Genomic DNA, 16,179 nt, shown 5'->3' with positions numbered 1-16,179 from the left:
ATTCTTGGATTTGAGCAATCCTACAAACCTGACATGCCATTTGGAGGAATGGTTGTTGTCCTAGGTGGTGACTTTAGGCAGATCCTTTGAGTCATACCTATGGGATCACGATAGGATATCGTGCAATCTTCCAATAATTCATCATATATATGGGATTACTGTAATGTACTAAAGCTACGCAGGAATATGCATTTATCTTCTTCATCATGTTCTCAAGACAATTGCGAAATTATGGATTTTGCTAATTGGCTTATTCATATTGGAGATGGATTGGCTGGTGATTCTATAGATGGTGAGTCTGCAGTTTTGATCCTGGATGATATTCTCATTGATGATACTGACACTGGTTTTAAAGAGTTGATATAGTTTGTCTATCCTATGCTGTTATATAACATGACCAACACAGATTATTTCAAGAAACAATCAATTCTCGCTCCCACTCTAGAAGTTGTTAACAAGGTGAATAACAGTATAATGAGTCTTTTACCTGGCAATCATAGGGTTTATCTTTGTTCTGACTCTTTGTGTGTTGAAGAAGGTAACATAGAGTCTCAGTTAGACACCTTTTCACCTGATGTGGTGAATGCTATTAATTGTTTAGGATTACCTAATCACCAGCTATTCTTGAAGGAAGGTGTACCGATAATGTTGCTAAGAAATATTGACCAATCTAATGGTTTGTGTAATGGTACCAGGTTGCAGGTACGTTGTTTAGGTCATCATATAATTGAGTACATTGTATTGACTGGAGACAAAGTGGGTAGAGTTGTGCTTATTCCACGCATGAACATATCAAACAATGACACTCTGCCTTTTAGATTCCAAAGGAGGCAGTTTTCGTTAATTGCATCTTTTGCAATGACCATGAATAAGTCACAGGGTCAAACACTGAGTATGGTTAGGTTGTATCTACCGAAACCCATATTTACTCATGGTCAACTCTATGTTGCTCTATCTAAAGTGAAATCAAAGAAATGTCTCAGAGTTCTAAGTCAGAGCAACAGTTTCATGCCTAGGGATAGTACCATAAATGGTGTATTTAGGGAGGTTTTTAACAATGTAACTTGAATGGTATATCATATCTGGGGAGGATATTATGGTTGCTTCATGCAACGATATTAGTGAAAGTGCTATATTTGATGTTGTAAAATAATTTGCATCCCCCCGGCATTATGTTCTTCTTCAGCTTCTTTTGTTGATCTATTCCCATGCATAGCACAGGTCCTTCCCGTGCGTGTGTATATATATAGAGTATTTTTTTTTGAATAATTTTAATAATTTTTTGTATTAAAATACAAACTAAAGCTATTAAATATTTTTAATATTTTTTAATTGTATAAAATATTTAAAATAATTTTGTTTCAATAAATAATAATATATACTATTTCAAAATTCATTTTAAAGATATAGGCTGCGTTTGTTTCTAGAGACAGGACAAAACATGACACTGAAACGGATACAATAGGACGGAGACACTAAAAATTATCTTTTGTGTATTGTGTTTGGATACGATGGACAAGACATTAATGTAATGTCTAGTATTATGTTTGGATACATATGGACAAGACTAAAATATTATATGAAATGACTAAAATAGCCATGTGATTCCAAATTTTTTACATCAATACAAATTAATTTAATAAAAATTGAGAGTACGTAGGAATACAGACGGAACTTGAAAAAATATTTGAAGAGGCAAAAAATTTTAATAAAAAAATATATTAGTATTTATATTAAAATAAAATTTATAAATATAATTATTTTATTTTAAAATTTATTATTAATATGTAAGAATACATATAGTTAAGATTAACAAAAAAAATAAATTTGAGTTTGATTAATAAAAAATTTTGTTTAAGTTAATAAGCCAAATTAATTTTAAATAAAAAATTAATTTAAAAAAATCCATTTTTACATGAAAAAATAATTAGTTTTTGCATATAAAAATTTATTTTTATTTAAAAAAAAAACTAATTTTTTTATCTAAAAACTTATTTTTCTTTATAAAAAACTGATTTTTCTTTAAATTATATAAAATCAATTACAATTTAAAAATTATTTTTTAACATTTTAAAAGATCAATTTTACTTTTGATAATATTTATCTTTCAAAAGTTTTAAGTTTAATTATTTTTGTTATTATTTTTATTACAAATCAAATAATATAATATAAGGTTAAAATGGTATTAAAGTAAAACGATAAAAAGAAAAGAATTATCTACCCCCAATAAAAAATTCTACAGAAATACCTGAAAAAGAAAGAGATAGAGAAAGAACAGGAAGAAAAAATTATCTCTGAACAACGCAATAGGAAAAATAAGAAGGGATAATAGTGGAAAAAAAGGAAAACAAAATTTATAAAATTGTCCGTGTCCACTCTTCCAAATCCCGTGTCCATCATTGTCCTTCGTGAAAGAGTGGACACAAAAGTATAAGAAACTGTCTCGGAGACAATATGTGCACTGTCCATGTCTCTGCTTCCAAACACTTTTTAAACAAGTATTGTCCATGTCTCCGTGTCCTGCCCCCGAAAACAAACGCTACCTAGGTGAACAATAAGGTTGGACACAATGTATTCGTAGAAATTAAATATTTTGTTATTTTTTAAAGACAAATAGATATAGAAAAGACGCGTATCAAGTCGAATGAATATTGTGTATGAAATGTGTTCGATACGCAAACACAACAATTTAAAAAAGTACCGGTAGTTTATAACATATAAATGAACTAATGAAGTCCTTTTACAAACTTGTTTAATTTGGTATTTTTTATTTAAATAAAAATTTCTTTGACTTTCAATTTTCGTTCAAAAGTAAAAGGTTTATGCTTTAATTTTGCAGACTTCGGTTGCAAAAAATACTTTGTAAGCCTTGTCTACAAAATGAATAACAAAAATTTTACATTATATATTTCTTATGTAATTTATATTAAATATTAATGTATATATTTCACTACATGAGCTAATTGATTTTATTTTCCATTAATTTCAAAAGAAATATTTTGATAAAAAAATCCTTATTTTATCGGAAATAAAATATTAAAAAAATTAAAAGTAATACAGATGAGAAATTAAATTCTGTATTTTAGTGTAAATTGAAATTTTTTTTGCAAATTTATAAATTTAAATTATTAATACTTTTTAAAAAATATTGAAAATTATATTTTAATTCATTAATATATATATATATAAACAATTACCTCGAGAATTTTTATTTTAGGAACAATACTTAACAAATCTTTCAAGGTGATATTTGAATGATAAATTTTTTAAAACCTTTTCGATCTGCATCACACATGTGGGGATGTTCACCTACAAAATGAGCATTGGGTCGGCTTGCATTGGGGAGAGATTTTTTATTAAAACTTTATTCTACTCCATTCGACGAGTTCTAGACTCCGACTCCCGACATCTAGGTAATCCATATAATAAAAAGAGTTAAGTATGATTTTGGTCCTTAACGTATATATTAAAAATTTTTTTGTTTTTAATTTTTTTTGCATACAAAATCGTTCCTAAACTACGAGTTGATTTTAAAATCGTCATTGGGACAATTATATCCTTCTCCTTCTTCGCCAAAATATTCAGCAACAATAATAATTCAGAAGCAAAAACAATGAAGTTATTTCTTTTTTTTTTCTTCAACAACAACAATGAAGCAAAAACATTTTTCTTTTTTTTCTTCAGCAACAACAATAAAGCAAAAACAAAAGTAGAATAAGAAATAGAAAAAAACAGAAACATAAATAAACAGAAGAAACAGAAGCATAAGCATAATTGGAAATAAAAACAGAAGCAAAATTGGAAATAGAAGCAGAAGTAGAAATATAAGTAGAATAAAAAACATCAAAACAGAAGCAAAATCAGAAGCAAAAGAAATAGAAGTAGAAGAACAATAGATTAACAAAATAAAAAATAGAATCAAAATTGGAAACAATACGATTAACAAAATTAAAATCTGAATCAAAATTGGTGAATTAACAAAATTTGAATCAGAAACATGTGATTAACAATCTGATTAATAAAATCAGAAACAAAAGCAAAATTGGAATCCTAGGAAGGATAGGTTTCCCAATCTGATTAACTAAGTTCATTGCAGCTTCAGCACGGTCCTTCAGCAATTGGAGAGAGAGAGAGATTAGTACCTTTGGAATCGAAGATGCTGAGGAGTCAGAGCAAATCCCTGTTAGAAGACTCTAGAAGGTTCCATACTTTGTGAAAATCGCTGGTGATGGTGATGGGGAAGACCTAGCGGAAGACGCCGTCGTTCGGCGGCAGCAGCGTTGGAGGGTGAGAGTGTGGTTTAGGGTGACTTCAACCACGATGCAACACTCGTTGAGGGACTAGGCAGTGGCGACGCGGATGACGGAGGAGAGGTTGTTGCAGAGGAACTCAGTTCGGCGCAATCACAGTGACTCTCTCCCTTTGCTTCTGATTCCCAACGGCAATGACGGCTCCAAGCCTTGCCGGCGCCGCCCCCTTTCCCCCTCTTCCTTTCTTTCCTTCTTCTTCCCTTTCCCTCCTCCTTCTTCCCTTCCCCTCAGGATTCCCTTCCCCTCATCCATCCTCTTTCTTTTCTTTTTTTCTTTTTTTTTTAATTTATAATTTTTTTTGTTAAGGATAATTTGGTAATAAAAATTAAAATTTTAGTAAAAATAATCATTTTAAAACTAAGTTAAATCTTAGGAACGATTTATATACAAAAAAAAGATTGAGAACGAAAAAAATTTTCGACCTATAATTTAAAGACTAAAATTGTATTTAATCCTAATAAAAAATTTTAAAAAATTATTAATTATTCTATTTTAAATTTATAATTTATATGAAAAATCTTTTCTAAACTTAAATTTAAACATTACTAATTGTTCTATTTTCATTTTTATTCATTTATTTTACTTTGAAATTCTCGCATTTTCGTAATTTTTTTTAAATATTAACATTTTGATTCCGTTTGACGTCAATTGGAAGGAGCGTATCAATTTCCAAGACTTTTATTTATGTAGGAGCTGTGACACACAGAAATGTTTATGATAACAAATGCTAGCATTTTGAAAAGAGAGATCGTGAAACTGAGATCGAGAGATAAAGATTGAGAGATAGAGATTGAAATAAATTTTAGTATTATATTTGATGTAAAGTGGGAGACAGCAAAAACTGAAATAAGAATGAACTTCTAATTTAATTTGTACAAAAAGTAAAGTTAAAATTAATTAATTAAAATAAGAATATTTTAGATATAAAATGTTATTAAAGTTTTAATTTTCGTCCCAAATAATTTTAGTCTCTTGTGTCCTTACTTTTTATTTGATGACAGAAACTAAAATTTTAATACCAATCTCTAAATTAACAAACATAATATTAAATTTCAGACTTTCCATCTCTGTCCAATAACTTAAAACAAATGCTAATACATACTTTTTAGAAACAGTTAAGTAATTCAATGTTCATATTATTATTTAACAGAAATAAAGTAGGGAACTAACAAGGAGAAAAGAGACCTATAGCTAGAAACATAATATATAATATATCATGTATGTTCAAGTTTAGACACAGTTTCTGCAAATTGAAGCCTTTATTATCTTCTCATCAGAAGCACGCATCCAACAAGCAGCAGCAGCAGAGAGCAGCCAAACTGCACAAATTCACAAAATTTGAACAAAATCAACATCGCACTATTCAACAGCATACTAACAATTTCATATATCCAATATATACTATAAAGAATGAGACTTCTCCTTCCATGCATGCATAATAATTACACAAAAACTTTGTTCTGAAATGAGTTCTCCGATCCTCTGAGGCAAAGCTGAGAAGTAGTCATCACCTTTTACTAACTCATCGTCAGAGAAAAATGTACCTTGCTCATTTAATTATTTTATTGATTCAAGAAGAGATCACATCAAATTATTCTGGATTATTGGACATAACTAAGTACGCGTGCACAAATAAGTGGGTTTGAGTAGTTAGCTGGAATGAGTGAATCAAAGCTAGGAATTGGAACAACAAACATGCAGATCTGATCTCTATATATATGTAATTAATCAATATACACATAATGCTGCATGCACCCAATTTTAATGAGTGATGAGAGAGAGAGGGAGAGAGACTAACCAGCCTTCCAAGCAACCAGGGCCGGATGAGTTATTATTATGGTGATGGTGATGCTGAGGAGGCGGAGGCTGATGATGCGGGTAAGGTGGTGCGTAGGGCGGAGGATACCCCTGTGCTGGGTATGGTGGAGGAGGATAACCTTGAGTGGGGTATCCCGGCGGTGGAGGATACCCTTGTGGTGGGTACCCTGGAGGCGGATACCCTGCCGGAGGATATCCCGGCGGCGGATAACCTTCTTTTGGTAGATCTGGCGGTGGATAACCTGCATCAATGTAAATGCACACAATTATATTATTTATGACACAAGAAGGATTATATTCCTGAGATTTTGGCATGACATGATCAAAATCGATTGATGAGAGGAAGAGGAAGAGAAAGGGGAGGGACCTTGGGACGGCGGAGTTCCAACAGGGGGTTGATGCTTCTGGCTGTGATGATCATGACCCATGGTCTCTGGCTGATTGTGAATACAACAAGGTTGTGGTTATGTGTTGCGTGTGCATGCCCTGCTTTAATTTAATAATGGTTTGCTTCTGCGTCTTAATCAATGTGAGTTGTGACACCCTATACTCTCTGCGATTACCAAAAATACATAACCACTATACCAATAATATCAATACGTGTATTAAAAAACACTGTATTGTTATTACTAAGTTATGCATGCCCTTCTATTTTTGGCGTAAAATCCTAACTGTATAACTTAATAAACGCACCATTAACATTTTTATTCAACGAATTTAGACGATTATTGGTTCATCTTGTTGCAATTCTTATTACGGAAGGGCTTGTATGCTTTACAAGTTTATTAAATCATAAATTTAAGATACTCGCTCCTCCAGCTACGTTGATTACACGCGCTATATAATATGCCGCGTATATCTAACTTCCAAATTTAAAATATTTGTTTCCTTTTTCGTTTTCGTTATTTTGAGATTTAGTTGTTCTTCTTCTCGCGCGTTTTCGCTCATTCTTCTCCATCGATCTTTTCCTCTTCTTTTCTCACTGGTATGTTCTTCGTTTACGTTCTCTTTTTCTCTCTCTGCAACTCGAGCTTCGTTTTCTCTGCTGATTTGTTGTTTTCTGAAATCAAAGTTCGAACTCGTTTTGAAGATAATGGATCCTTCAAGCTCAGATTCTGCGCTGAATCCAGGCGATGTGGATTATGAATTTGAATCTAACGAAGTTCCTGAGGTTTGATTTACAGTAATTTGTATAGGATTGTGTAGTTTAATTATCTGGAATTTATAGCAGACGCTCGGGTGTAGATCAATCTCTTCTTTGGGTGTATTTTAGCTATAAGTGTGGGTGTATATACACTTTACTGGTTTTTTGTTATTTTTAATTGAGTTGTTGTTGTTCAGTTGTATTATATGTATTATATCAGACATGATTGTGTGTGTTTTTAGTTTTTGAGATCGTGTATTCTGCAGTCTGTGTATTCACAGTTTATGGCTTTAAAGGTCATTCTGTAGTTGAGTTGTTTCGGTTCGGGTGTATCATATAAGACATGATTGGGTGTATTTGTATCATATCTATGGGTGTATTCACAGTTCTGACACGGTTTATTGTGCAGCCTCTCTCTGTTGTTGATGACGAGCTTGTTCCGAAGGTCGGAATGACCTTTAGGACCCTTGAAGATGCCGGAAAATTTTACAGGAACTACGCCAAGGCTGCAGGTTTCTCTACAAGAGTTCGGTGCACAAATAGGAAGGGAAACGAGATTAAGAATCAACTGATTACATGTAGCAGAGAGGGAAAATGGAAATCTAAAATATCTCCAACCGAGAAGACCAATCCGACAGCCGGTTTAAACTGTCCTGCAAGAATTTATATACACACATTGAAGGATGTCGGTGCTTGGATCATTTCAAAGGTTGTGCTGGATCATTCACACCCCTGCTGTCCAAGCAAAGCAGAGATGCTCAAACAGCACAGGGAACTAAGCATGTCCATTCGTCGTACGATAGAGAATAACGACGAGGCCGGTATCAGACCAAGCAAAACCTACCAATCATTTGTTGCGGCTGCCGGGGGTCACCGCGAGTTAAATTTCATCGAAAAGGACGTGAGGAATTACATTACCAGGGAAGTGCGGAATGTTTCCGAACAAGAAGATGCAAAGGAATTCGGGAAATATTTGTTAAGGATGAAAGAGAAGAATCCGAATTTCTTTTTTGAGCTCCAACTCGAGGAGGATCAATCGATTAAGCTGGCCTTTTGGGCCGACGCAAGAAGCAGAGCGGCCTGTGAGTATTTCGGAGACGTCATTTCATTCGACACCACTTACAATACAAACAGGTAACAAACTGTCCCTTTTTATGATGCTAAATTAATTTATTTTTACTAATCCGCAGCAGAGGTGTATATTGGTCGTGTCATTGGGTGTATTCTAAGCATTTTGTTGGGGTGTACCTAATGATTTTGCATTCTGGACCATGGCAATTCGTTTCAGGTATAATTTGGTCTGTGGTTCTTTTGTCGGGGTGAATCACCACGGCCAGTCAACACTTCTCGGATGCTCTTTGATGAAGAACGAAGAAATTGAATCATTCAAATGGTTATTTCAATGCTGGCTTCGTTGCATGGGAGGAAACGCTCCGAAAGGGTTTCTCACCGATCAGTGCGCATCAATGAAAAGGGCTCTAGAGGCCTGTATGCCAACAACAGTTCACCGCTGGTGTATTTGGCACATCATGAAGAAGATTCCAAGCAAATTAAACGGGTACAAGGGACACGCCGATATCGAACAAGAAATGAGCCATGTTGTTTGGAACTCTCACAGCAAAGACTCATTCGATAGGAATTGGAACGATTTTCTGGTGAATTTTGGTCTTGCGGACAACAAGTGGCTCTCAGGTAATGTGTTTTTAAATTCTGCAGCAGAGGTGTAAATTGTACTGTCTCTCGGGTGTATTTTACTGTGTGTGTTTGGGTGTATTATGCAGATCTGTACGAAGACCGTCATATATGGGTTCCTATCTATCTGGACCACCACTTCTGGGCAGGGATGAGAAGCACACAAAGGAGCGAGAGCATGCATTCATTTTTTAACAAGTACATCACCCGTAACAGCTCGCTCATTCAGTTCGTCAAACAGTACGATAATTGCCTCGGAAGCAGGGAGCAAGCAGAGAGAGAATCAGATGCTGCAGATTTTCATACGGTCATACCATGTGCAACCAAATCCCCCATCGAAACTCAGTTTCAAGATGCGTACACCCAAGCAAAGTTTAGGGAAGTCCAAGCCCAATTGAGAGGAAAGGCTAATTGCATCACCAGATTAAAGAATTCCGCTCTAGGCTATTCAGTATACGAAGTCGGAGAACAAGTTTCCAGCTCAATATTGGACAAGTTCGCGGTTACCTACGACTCAGTTGCAGCCGAGGTAAAATGCCAAATTATTTGAGTCGAGAGGGATACTGTGCCGTCACGCACTAAGCGTGTTAAGCTTCGAACAAGTAAGCCAAGTGTCCCCTAGGTACATACTGGAACGATGGAGCAAGAAGGTAAAGAGGCGACACACACACATCAAGAGCAGCCACGACGAGCCACTAATGGAGCCAAGAAGCAAGAGGTTCGACCAACTGGTTTTTCGTTCGCAAAATATATGCGAATTTGCCTCCGAATCGGAGGAGCTGACTGCAATTCTGCACCGTGCGTACGATAACGTCATGGCCGAGATGGAAGCATTAAAAGCCAAAAGGAAGGGGACATCTTCTTTATCCCACGAAGACGCCAACTTGGAATCCGTTAACGAGCTTCAAAGCCCGCCAAGGATTCGAACAAGAGGACGTCCAAAAAACAGGCTAGGTTCAAAGCTGGAGAAACAGATTGCAAATGCCACAAAGAAGAAGAAGACGAAAGTTTTAAGCGAGGTAAATGTAATGTTCTTTAAATCTGTGGCGATTGAGTTTATTTTTCTAGTTAATTGTTTAGCTAATGCGTGAGTGTTATATTCAGATAAACCTGTTTGATGCTGCATCAGCGGCGCATTCAAGTAGCAGCCAATACCAGGGACAAGTTATAAATTATCAGTTCAGGGTACCAGCAGCAGGGGATAACTCTTTGGGTGTATAGTTATAGGGAGTATGGGTGTAAAATCCCTGTTACCTTTGGGTGTATTTTTGTTAATAGACAATTTACATATAGACACATATATAGATACATATGGAACAAAAGCTGTAAAAATTCACAGGTTATGGGCGTATATTTCAGTTGATGTTTTTTTTTTCATATTTTAGTAGTTGTAATTCATTCATTTTGAATACTGCACAGACAATTGGGTGTATATTTTTACTCAACCTCGGGTGTATTATTAGACTAGCGTTGGGTGTAACAATTTATAATATGCGTATGCCTTGATTTTTTGCTTTATGTTTTACCACCTGTAATACAGTTTTTAAATACATCACAGACAGTTTATCAGCACAGATAGTTTAACTATGGGAAAAAATATACATTGAATAAATTGAATGGCAAACATTTACATCATTTGTTCAATTTACAAACTACCCAGTTTCTATATCCTCAGAATTAATCTGACAGAACGGACTCAATAATACAGAGGATGGCTTCGACAGCCTTATAGCACTACTCTCTCTAATTGCCTGATCTCTCTGTCTATTCAACTCACTAAATAGTATCCGGGAAGTATATTCCACTCTGTAGTGGTCCACCTCCTCCTACAATTAAAAAGTATGTTATGTTTAAACAGAAATATTAATTCAGTAAAGTAATACAGAGTTATATACTTCTAAAGACAGTTACCTGTGTCCAGTTATCCCATTCATACTTCCCCTTTTTAATGTTTTCCGGCTCTATTAACTCAAGCCACTTCATTACGTAAATAGCGCAGTCATAGCTGAAAACGAAGAAAATAAATTACAAATCTCATTTAGGAAAGTTTAAGGTTCAGAGTCACAAATCTATACCTTGTTTTTGGCCTGAAATTTTAACATATGGGGCTTTAATTTCCTTCTCCTTCTCGCCTTTCTCGAGAGGTTTCCCGCCGGCATGTGCTATCAATCTCGAAAATACATATCCCTTAAATACCAGAACAAGTCAGTAATACACCCGAGTCAATTGACAAGACACACCCAACTTAATATGGAATATACACCCAACTCAAATTTCAAAATAGACCTAGTTATTAAAGTAAAGAAGACAGAGGGAACTTACAGTGAATTTATTAATTTCCTTTCTCTCAGGGCTTGGAGCTTTTTTGTGTAGCGGGTCAAGTATTTGACATTTCCGCGTTCTTGTATTTATTAGCCACAACCACCAATGTCCCGAGTGGCAAACAGGAGCAAAAATCTGAAGGATTGCCACATTTCAACAGTCTGTTATTTCATTTGGCATATAAGTAAATAAGCGTACTAACAAATTTACAAAACAAAAACTTACATATGGATGCGAACTTAATTTTTTCCTATCTATGAAGGGAATGAAATTGGGGTAGGCTTCCACCCTGAATTCTCTGTTCGTTTTTGGAGATATGAATTCCCCCTTTGGGTGATCAGAAAGTGCCATGCTCTGCAAGAATTGCAATACAAGAAATGAAAACATGAACATAAACAACTTACACCCAATGTAAGCTAAAAAAATACACCCAAACCAATGCATAAAATACACCCAAAGTTTGTAGAAGTAACACTTACCACAATATCTGGGGGGAGACAGTATATTTGTGCATGAAACCTCTTTTCCTTTTTCTGGTTTAGGATGAGGCAGATGGCAGATACAACCTAGAAATCAATTTTAAATTAATAACCATTGCAGTTGACTTTGGTGTAAAAACATTAATGTTAGTCTAAAATTACCTGACATTCTATATCACTGTTTGCCTGGAGGGATGCAAGTTGCGTTCTCATCAAAATGTACTCTCCTTGGCCAGTCACAGTGCATATCTCCTCAAACTCGTTAGTATCGCCCTTTGCATCTTCCTTCAGTCTCGTCGCCCAGATGTAGCACTTTTCTCTCATATCATCCGGAATTTGATTTGTCCCCCCCGGTGTTTCAAACTTAGCAGAACTTTCTCCCCCAGTCTCCCTCCGAATTTGCGGACTTTCGTCTTTTCCCTTTGACGCACTGCCTGCTATCTTTTGGACCAAACTGTCCAATTGTTCTAGCATAGTTGCAGTTCCTGGAGATTTTTTCCTTTCTGTCTCCTGCGTCGATGCCCCCTCCTGGCTTGAATCTGTCAATCCGAGGCTGAATGATGGCATCCCCGGATCTGTTTTAGGAGCATAGCTTGTTGTCCGTGCCATCATCAAGAGGGCAGCAGCGTCCTCGGCGTCTGGATGACTGCATCATTATGTACAAGAATAAGAGTAAGAATAAGAATATACGGACGACAAGCAAAGATTGATTCTAGTCTAATTAACTTACATTTTTGTTGGAGCTGGGGGAAGCTTGGGTGTTGTTTCTTGAAGTTGTTTGGGGGTTTCAGGAGTGCTGCACAGTTACACAAAATCGATAAGGAAGAGTATACACCCAAACTCTTAGCAAATATACACCCAAACCCTAAACAAATATACATCCAATACTATTTTCTTACGTTTCTCTAGCCCCTTCAATCTGTAGCATAGGGGTTGGTTCGGAATCTGCGTCAGTGGTTGTTTGCTGGGATGGCGGCACAAAAAATTGGATCGGGACTCTAAACAAGAATAAAAATGAAAGGTTAACAACGTATTTGAAAATAATAAGGTTATAAGGTTGAAATATTCTTGGATAACTTACATTGCAAGCGCTTCCGACGGCGTTTGTTCCCTAACAACCATCATATTTGGATCATCCGGAGTCAACCTAAAATACACGCAAAGAAGTTCAAAAAATACACCCGAACAATTCAAAAAGAAGACGGGCTTTGTTTTTTGAGAACTTACATAATTGCAGTTTTTTGCTTTTTTTTGCTGCCTTTTTTTTCTTGAATAAAATAATAAAGGGCTTTTTTTTCTAAAAAAAATATATACAGAATTAGAAGTAGAAGTTATTAGAAGAACAAAAGTAACGGTTATTTGAAAGAGAAATTACATGCTCTGAGACGGCTGTTTTACACTACTCTGTTCTGTGGGTCCTTGAGAGGAAGGATCATCACTTCCCAAGTTCACAGCCGGTAGTCTGAACAGATTTCATGTTATTCAAACGAAATATAAGTCAAACTTAGTAAACAAGATACACCCAACTTGATCCACAAAATACACCCATATTGTTTCACAGAATACATCCAAATCACGATAACAAGATTTTATTAAATAATAAAGCTTCTTACGTTTCAGAGGACACATAGCGATCTTCTGTCGATCCCAGGTCAGGCTGGTTGTCCCTGCAAAACAAGATACAATTATTAGCAAACAAAAGACACCAAAATCTCAAATACACAGCACAGCAAGACATACCCCTCTGCAGCAGATTTATGAACATTTCCCCCTAGCAATTCATCAAGTTCGTCACTTGATATTTCATATGTCTCACTACATTCATAAAATAAGACGTTAATAAAAATAATTACGATGATAGACCATAGGATAGCTTACGAGGTACTGTACCCGTCAAAGTATTGATCTTCTTCAGGAGGTGAATCCTCCACAACTACTTTTTTCTTTTTTTGTGGTGTTCTGGGTGGAAAAAAAAAAACACTACCAATCAGAAATAAAAAATTAATTTTATCACAGAATTTTATCCAAAGAAGTGCTTACTCTTTTGGAGTTGTTTTTGTTTCTTTCTTTTTCTTCTCCTTCTCCGCAGGAGATGATTCTTCGCTCCTATAAGTCAATAACAGACGCTTCAGTTAATACACGAAATCTTTATAACGAAGCCAAAAGAAAGGAGTAATAATTTCAGGACATTACTCGTCACTTGGTTCAGATTCAGATTCTGAATCAAAATCCGACTCCTCTTCCCTCTGCTTTCTTTTTCTTGAGTCCATTCTGCAGGCAAACAATCATCATTTAGAACATACTAAAAATACACCCAATTGAATTCACGAGACACACCCAACTGAGTATACAATATACACCCAACGCAGCAAAAGAAACACACCCTGCTTAATAAGCTACATACACCCAACGTGGACAAACAAAATACACCCAAACCCTATAAAGAAATTACACCCAAGTATGGTACTTACTTTTTCCCCTTTTTGACGGGGTGTTTAATTCCCGAATCCTCCGAGTCTTCTTGAGCCTCAGACTCAGAGGTAGAAGTGTCACTCTCGGTAGTTTCTGTCTCCGAAGACGATGTTGAGCTCGCCTTCCTTTTTTTTGTTTTTTTTATTTCCTGTTCTTTTTGTTTTTTTTGTTTTTTTGTCATTTTTTCTTTTGTCTCTGCCAAATTCAGAATCCCCTGAAACATGAGATATTTTAGTTAGCACCATTAGGGTAAATAAAGTACACTAACTTATTATGATTACTCACCAAAGTTTCCTCTCTCTCTTCATTCATTCTTTTCACCAACTGCTCCTTAGTCCAGTTGGCAATCCATGGCTTTGGTGGTCTTTCACCCCTGTTGTTGTGTTTGTTTTTTGAAAGGTGAAAGTAGATTATCATCAGGGCGAAGAGGCAGCCATTGATTGCCTTCTTCTTCTTCTCTTGGTAGTCTGTTATGCCCCTGATCATGAAGGTCAAGACATGCCCCCCCCAGTTTCAGTCCTCTATGCCCTCCATCTCAAAAATCGGGACCAGGTGCACCGGCGATATTTTGTTTATCGTCGTTGGCAAAAGGAACGCCATCTGTATGTAGAGGATGAATATCCTCTTGAACATCAGGCGTTCCTCTTCGTTGCCAACGCCGATTTCCATCATTTCATCGGTAAGACTTTTGAGGATCTTACCCTGGAATCTTTTATAAATTATTTTGTCAGATTCAGAAAGTTTCTTGTAGTCAACTTTCTCAGGAAATAGATTTCCTACAAAAAGGAAAACAACAAAGCAACCAAGTCAGTTCAGATACACCCAAGCATCAGGTTAATATACACCCAAGCAACAACTTAATATACATATATAATTTTGAGCTAATTACCTGTTGCATTGATGCCAAGCGCATCACCTATTTTTTTTGGGGTTATATGGAAAGAACCATATCCTGTCCTCAGTTTGTTCTCCCCAAGTTTGAAGTTTTTTGCCAACTCTCTCAAGAGTTGGTGATCCACCCTCAGTGGTGGGATGTGCATCAACCCACCGAATCCAAGATCCCTGACAATGGCCTTCTTCTCCTCAGTCATGTTTCTGAACTTATCATTCAGGAGATGTGTGGCACATTTGAGGTCTTTGGTTTGGTTTCTTGCTGCCATTTTCTCTGAAACTAAAAATACACCCAAAGACATCAGTAATATACACCCATATATATATGACTCAGATACACCCATTGATAACAACTAAGATACACCCATTGATAACAGTAAGATACACCCATATATATGAGTCAAGACAGCCAGATATTCGCAAGATACACCCATTCATAACAGTGAGATACACCCATAGATATTATTCAGATACACCCAACAATGTCAAACAATATACACCCATTCATTACAGTGAGATACACCCATAGATATTATTCAGATATATCCATATAGATATCAGACAGATATCACTCAGCCATGCTTGAATATAAAGCCACATTACAAGGTTAAGCAGTTTACACCCCCGAATCTACGGAATAAACCCCCAAAAATCAAGAAAAATAGCAGAACTTAGAATAACAACGTAAACGACGTAGAACTTAGAAGAACGATGTATAACTGAGAAGAACGACGTATAACAAAGAAGCAACAGTAACAGTAAACCCTAGCAGAACGACGTAGAAGAAAAGTAAAATATACAGTATTTTAATGCACTTACGTTGAATATTCTTGGTTTGTTTTTTCTTCAGATTCTTCTTCACAGAGAGGTTGATGGTGTTTCGATGCAGTTTTCGAACTACGATTTCTATATTTTGAAAGTTGATTTTCGCTCGAAAATGAGAGGGTTTCGTTGTTTTGAAAGTGCCTTGAGAAATGGAAGAAGTGGAAGAAGTGGAAGAGTCTCCCATACGTAACCGTTCGAATGCTGAGCGCGTGAGTTGGACGCGGCA

At 35.8% G+C, this 16,179-nt stretch overlaps 2 protein-coding genes and 2 long non-coding RNA genes across 4 annotated transcripts; 1 reads left to right on the top strand and 3 right to left on the bottom strand.

Annotated features, from left to right (window-relative positions):
- The first annotated feature begins 393 nt into the window (after window positions 1–393).
- On the top strand, window positions 394–1,068 carry LOC130980585 (uncharacterized). Its single transcript, XM_057904246.1, has one exon. The coding sequence runs from the start codon at window positions 394–396 to the stop codon at window positions 1,066–1,068; it is 675 nt and encodes a 224-aa protein (XP_057760229.1).
- Window positions 1,069–5,500: 4,432 nt separating this feature from the next.
- Window positions 5,501–6,580, bottom strand: LOC130979341 (cysteine-rich and transmembrane domain-containing protein WIH2-like). Its single transcript, XM_057902760.1, has 3 exons — window positions 6,496–6,580; window positions 6,109–6,370; window positions 5,501–5,629 (listed from the first exon to the last, which is right to left on the bottom strand). The coding sequence occupies exons 1-3, from the start codon at window positions 6,554–6,556 to the stop codon at window positions 5,584–5,586; spliced, it is 369 nt and encodes a 122-aa protein (XP_057758743.1). The 5' UTR covers window positions 6,557–6,580; the 3' UTR covers window positions 5,501–5,583.
- Window positions 6,581–11,596: 5,016 nt separating this feature from the next.
- On the bottom strand, window positions 11,597–11,962 carry LOC130979934 (uncharacterized). Its single transcript, XR_009086803.1, has 3 exons — window positions 11,928–11,962; window positions 11,766–11,852; window positions 11,597–11,640 (listed from the first exon to the last, which is right to left on the bottom strand). It is a non-coding gene; the product is annotated as an uncharacterized LOC130979934 (long non-coding RNA).
- Window positions 11,963–12,545: 583 nt separating this feature from the next.
- On the bottom strand, window positions 12,546–12,879 carry LOC130980042 (uncharacterized). The gene is made up of 3 exons (XR_009086861.1): window positions 12,847–12,879; window positions 12,665–12,763; window positions 12,546–12,561 (listed from the first exon to the last, which is right to left on the bottom strand). It is a non-coding gene; the product is annotated as an uncharacterized LOC130980042 (long non-coding RNA).
- Between the last annotated feature and the right edge of the window lie 3,300 nt (window positions 12,880–16,179).

Source organism: Arachis stenosperma, chromosome 5 (assembly GCF_014773155.1).
Source record: "Arachis stenosperma cultivar V10309 chromosome 5, arast.V10309.gnm1.PFL2, whole genome shotgun sequence".
NCBI classification, from domain to species: Eukaryota; Viridiplantae; Streptophyta; class Magnoliopsida; order Fabales; family Fabaceae; genus Arachis; species Arachis stenosperma.
The sequence above is the reverse complement of the archived record's forward strand: the minus strand, read 5'-3'. Positions and strand labels throughout refer to the sequence as shown.

Excerpts from the sequence above, each read along its gene's own strand:
- LOC130980585 (XM_057904246.1), top strand. The coding sequence starts at position 394 with ATGACCAACACAGATTATTTCAAGAAACAATCAATTCTCGCTCCCACT.
- LOC130979341 (XM_057902760.1), bottom strand. The coding sequence starts at position 6,556 with ATGGGTCATGATCATCACAGCCAGAAGCATCAACCCCCTGTTGGAACT. Across the intron at positions 6,371-6,495 it reads TGGAACTCCGCCGTCCCAAG|GTTATCCACCGCCAGATCTA; the intron begins GTCCCTCCCCTT and ends ACATTGATGCAG. Across the intron at positions 5,630-6,108 it reads CCTGGTTGCTTGGAAGGCTG|TTTGGCTGCTCTCTGCTGCT; the intron begins GTTAGTCTCTCT and ends GAATTTGTGCAG.